The following is a 5,615-nucleotide window of genomic DNA, read 5'->3' on the forward strand; positions in this document are numbered from 1 at the left end:
AGACCCTTAGACGTTCAAAGTTGTCTACTCGTTGCGCTAGTGCTGCTTTGACACAGCTGATACCAGGCTGATACGTATGTCAGGCCAAATATGTTTATTTGCATTTCAAGTGCAAACATTAGTTCTTGAATTATTTGTGCATAATGTTCGTGAGCGATTTTTGTTGTTTTGCCCCAATTTGATAAATATAAACCTCATAACTAGCCCATTGACAACACTGCAAATTGCTTGCAGGGTTTGACGACAGCACGGTCGGTATTTCTCGAAAATAGTAATTAAAAAAAAACTTTCTTCACTATTCTAATTATTTAGGACCAGAAATACATTCTTGCATGTCTTCTATTTATCGTGACAAATTTTTAACACGATATCTCATTCCGTCAGAGCGATACCTCATTTCGTTTAGACGTAATGAGAAAGAAAAATTGAAGACCAGATTTGGTCACGTGATCTTCTCGTCACATGGCCTTAAATTAAATATTTTATCAATGCTTGAAGTAGTCAATTTTTCTTAAAACATTTTTTTTTAAATTAGTGTACTTCTTAATTATTTAATAATTTTAATAATTGTTTAAATTATTATGTATTATTTATTTTCAAAATTTTGAAAAATTCAGACAGAGAGGTCCACCTTTTTTAAAATCGTTATTCTATGATACTTTTTGTTGAATTACTACATAATTTTGATACATTTCTTGTAATGTTTAACAAATTTCTATTTCTATAAATAATTTATATTGGTTTAAGCAGTTAGTTTTCGATAATTAAAAAAATAAATAAAATAGAACAAATACTTTTAATATACAAATACTTTTAACACTTTTTAATTTCAAAAGAAAGTTGATATCTGTGGCTCGATTTTGAGAAATTGTGAAAATAAATAATGAATAAACGCTTAAATGAATACATAATATTTTTAGAAAAATTTATTACTACAAACAATGACAAACAATTACATTTAAATTAGAAAATACATTTTTTTTTACATTTTTTGAAAATAAATAATTGCTGAAATAATCTACATTTGTTAAAACAATTCAAAATTGTTTAAAAAGTCATTGTAAATATTAAAATTGTCCATAAGTAATTATTTTTATGAAAAAGACGAGGGAAATTGCTAAAAAGTTACAATCATACGTAAAAATGTAGTTTTTTTTATTTTACGGTCATATTTGGGGTTCTGCGTGGTTGATGAGGATCGGTTGGAAAGAAAAGTTATTAGTATGGTTTTATTTCGTAGATACTCCTGTTCAATCCCTGAAAAATTTGGCAAGTTTCTATGAAACCCTGGAACATGAGTTCAATTTTTTGAAAATTAAAAATTTATCGTGTAGCTCAAGAAGCGTTTTTTGAACCACCTTAATATACAATGAGGTAAGTATCGTTCATGTAAAAGTATTTACTTTCAAAACCACAACCTACTCATACATAACTAACAAAGGCAATAACAGTACTTGTAATCTCGAAAACAATGAGCACCCTCTCAACTTTTATTTATACACGCATAACCTTACCATTTTTCATCCTCAAAACGTGTAATTATAAAGAAAAATTATTTTCCGAATATTTTCAGAAAAAAATGAAGATGACATTTAAACATGAACACATTTTTTTCAAACAATGGCTTCAATATTTACACATGCAGAGTCGTCAAATGCAGTTATTTAAAACCTTCACTTTGCTTAATTTGTATAAATAAAGAATTTATTCTTCAGTTGATTTTCAGTGAACATTTATATTTTTCATTTGTCTACAATCTTTTTCTTATTTATTCACGCTCCTTCTGAAAAATAACATTTAAAACACTGAGCAACCTGTCAAATTGTAAGTATAAACTCATAACCTTACCATTCGTGACCCTCAACACTTATTATCAGCAAGAAAAATGATTTTCTGAATATTTCCACGAAAAAATGTACATTAATTCTTATAAAATTATTAATGTTCAAGGTGTTTAAACGTAAACATATAATTGTTTCTCCACTTCTTCACAATTCATAAATGCAACTCAAACGTTCACTTCACTTCTGATTCATTAATCTACAAATTATTCTGTAACTACTTTAAAGTCAGAAATTGGACAATAAACAATTAAATTCGGCGTATTTAATATAACTGTTTTATAATTTTAAACTTTACGCGGCAATAAATAGGTTTAGTATAGTTACGCCGCCAATTGGATACTTCTGGCATCATTCTCTAACTCTTTGATACACGCACGACCATCTTTCGAATGCATTTGACCACTTTGCACAAACTATACATTTTTAGGTGAAATGACATTTCGGTCAAGTGGACCCGGTATTTAAATAATTTTAACTCTATATAGGCAGCGTTGAATTGGTGAGAATTAAATTTTCAGAATTTCATTCCGCACGAAGAAATTAAAACAACTTATTACATATATTTTGTGAACTTATTAGAAGGAATTAAATAAAATCAAAATATGACCACTTCTAAGGAATAAAAAATATTTCTGTGAGCTGCGTTACCAGTACAATTAGAAGGAATTAAATATATTGAAAACACGTTCTCTTTGGGAGAATAGAAAACTGTGCGGCGGTCGATATGGAAATAGAAGTGAATAAGTTTAGTAGGTATCTTATGCTTATTGTGGCATTTTAGACAGATGGAAAAATCGCGCATTCAAAATAATAGAATAATCTTCACCTTTGCGCTGAAATCTGAAAATATTAATTTTTCTCAATTCTACGCTTATTAACGGGGGACTTAAGATTAGGGATGGGCTATTCTCTCGAGAAGATCGATTCTTGAATCGATCCAGGATCGAATTTATTAAGATCAATTCAAGAAAAAAATCGATTCAAAAGAATCGATCTTCAAAGAATCGACCGTGAAAGAATCGATCTTTTAAGATCCGTATAAAAATGTACTAAATATTTTACATTTAACTATAAATCATTATGTTTATTCAATTTTCAATAAAATGATTACAGATCGACAATTACACTGTTTATTTCTATTTCCACATAATATTAACATAGTTTGTAGTTCGAACAATATTTTGTTCATTTTTGAACGTTCAGAACTTCAGATACATGTATGATCATTTAATCAGTCCAAATAACAATCTTTTCTTGATAAAGAATTTAAGAATAAGAGTTTTTGCAAGTGGGCTGGTGAAAGTCTGTTCGATTCTTATGCAGTTTTGCCAGCGGTTAATTCAGGTGATGTTGTAAGTCAGTTGGCATGTCATCTTAACTTCTTTCTTCGAAAATTGTACTTTGAACTTTCAGGAGTTTTTCGTGATGTGACCATAAATTATTAGAGTCATCTGCACTAGACTGTTCTTCTCCAAGAATACCTTCAAATTTCGAGTCCACAGTCTTATTTGAACGCTCAATTTCTTTTATACACTTAGAAATATAATTAAATGCTTGTGAACAAGCGACTAATAGTGTCGATGAAAAGTGTAGTCGATTGAATCGAGGATCCAGATTGTTGACACCGCCAAAATGCGATTGCCCTCTATCTTTCCAAATCTCTTTCAAATGTTAGATTGCAATCGTTTTATTAAAGTTAGCGCAGTTTCTGTTTGTGCTTTTTGCCGAAGTGATTCAATTTGTTTTATTAAACAACTGATGATAGGAATAACTTTACTACACGTAACATACAGCTCCCCGCAGATTTCTTTTGTTACGGCTTCGAGAGGATGCAATGCCTCAACAATATCTTTCACTGGGTGTAGTTCATTTGCAGTTAACATTGGAGGCAAATTTGGCATTTCCAAATAAGTAATGTGCAGTCATCCCCAAGTATGAGGCAGTATTCAGCGTATCGGTCCATAAAGCAGCTGTGTTCGAAAAATGATCAACAGTTTCAAGTTTCTTTTTTTCACACTCAGACAAAAAATAATATTTTTAATCCACCCGTCTTTTAATTATTTTTCGCGAAGGTATAGAGTATAACGGAATAGTTGTCTTTATCAGATATTTAAAACATTCTTTTTCTACAGTGTTTAGTGGCAAGTTATCTTTAGCGATCATATAGAGAACTGCATTTGTCATTTGTCCATACTTCGAGCCTCCTTCTGAAAGGAAGTATTACACACTTTAATATACGGACCATATACGCTTAAAGTATTTGCAATTTATGTCAAAAATATAAATAATTTAGCCCTGAAAATTTGCTACACTGTATAGAGTATAACCGCATACGTCTATGCGCGATTTTTTTCACAGATAATCAATATAATATTAATTATTGCTAAAAATGGATAGCACATAATAAATTAAACATCGAAAAAAATGGCTGAAAAATTTGTCGTCCAAGTATCACATGGCCTTAAGAAAGACCTTATTTTTATACTAAACTTCTTGTTATTGTTTCAGATAATAATTTTTTTTATTTTCATTATATAAGAATGGTTCGTAATTTATATATTAATGTTATTTAGATCTTATATTTTTTAAGAAGTGCACCATAATTTACCTTCAAATGATTTCACTTGCTTGAAATCATAGTCGATTGTTGGCTGTAGAACAGACTTTCTATTCAAAGAAGAAAATCCGCTTTCGGACCTGTCATACATTTCTGATTGTTTGAAAGATGGCGAAAAAAAGAAGTAGGAGTCGGTGAATCTTGAGTTAAATCCATAGGTGAACTTTTCGGTCAAAATAACATTGATGATGCACCTGAAGTTGAAGCTACTTCTGGAAAATCTGAATCCATATTTAGTACTTACTGACTAGTCATTGCAGGATTCTTAAAAATTAAGCACCATAAAATAAAATAAAATTACAGATGTAATAATAATCAACAATATTTCTTCAAAACATTAATTCACCGCGTCATTTAATTGTTGAGTTCTCTCATTCTTGTCTTCTGAACTTCTCATAATTTCCTTTCTGACTAATGGATTCTCAGAATGATTTCGTAACAAATGATTTTTTAAATTTGTTGTATTTACACCAGATCCACCTTCCTTTACATCTGTGTTGCTAATTTTACATTAGCCACCAATCGAAATTTTGACGAAAAACTGCCAAACATTACTCGGATTTCTTAGTTTAGGCGCCACTGAAAATAGGTGTTATATTTTTTAAATTTCTATAAAATATTAAGAAAAAAAACTACAAAACATATATTTCGAAAGTTCATATAAAAAATGCAAACAAGTGTTAAAAACTTCCAGTTCGCTTTACCTTTGGATTGAATCGTGAACTTCAAAATAATTCTGAAGCCTGAACTATTTTTAGATTAGATGAGATTAAGCCGCTAAGTGAGGTTATGTCGAGACGCATGTCCAACATTTTCAGAAATATATATGATATTATGATAACCATAAAATATACTGTTTAATCGCTTTTCATGCGACACTCAGTTCCAGATCCTTCACGAACACGAATTTAAACAAAGTAACAAGCAGGCAAACTATGAATACATTCTGTCGGATGCTGTTGGAAAATAAAGTGCAGGCAATCAAAAGGGGTGAAAATGGAATTAGACAAAATTGGATATTGAAATATAAAAAGTACCACACCACAATTCAAAGCAAAATCTGATATTTGAACAAGTAATTCATAAATATAATTTTATTTACCTTACGCTTTCGTAACTACAGTATAGTATTCTGTCATGATCCAACAAACTAT

At 30.1% G+C, this 5,615-nt stretch overlaps 1 protein-coding gene across 1 annotated transcript; it reads right to left on the bottom strand.

Annotated features, from left to right (window-relative positions):
* Positions 1–3,099: 3,099 nt before the first annotated feature.
* Positions 3,100–5,615, bottom strand: LOC117180276. The gene is made up of 5 exons (XM_033372678.1): positions 5,564–5,615; positions 5,166–5,417; positions 4,808–5,040; positions 4,453–4,682; positions 3,100–4,051 (listed from the first exon to the last, which is right to left on the bottom strand). Exons 3-5 carry the CDS (start codon positions 4,813–4,815, stop codon positions 3,882–3,884), a joined length of 408 nt encoding a protein of 135 aa, XP_033228569.1. The 5' UTR covers positions 4,816–5,040; positions 5,166–5,417; positions 5,564–5,615; the 3' UTR covers positions 3,100–3,881.

The sequence above is a fragment of the Belonocnema kinseyi genome, chromosome 9 (assembly GCF_010883055.1).
Source record: "Belonocnema kinseyi isolate 2016_QV_RU_SX_M_011 chromosome 9, B_treatae_v1, whole genome shotgun sequence".
Lineage (NCBI taxonomy): Eukaryota > Metazoa > Arthropoda > Insecta > Hymenoptera > Cynipidae > Belonocnema > Belonocnema kinseyi.

Coding starts and splice junctions, on each gene's coding strand:
- LOC117180276 (XM_033372678.1), bottom strand. Junction 4,052..4,452: donor GCAAGTGAAATCATTTGAAG/GTAAATTATGGT, acceptor ACTTCCTTTCAG/AAGGAGGCTCGAAGTATGGA.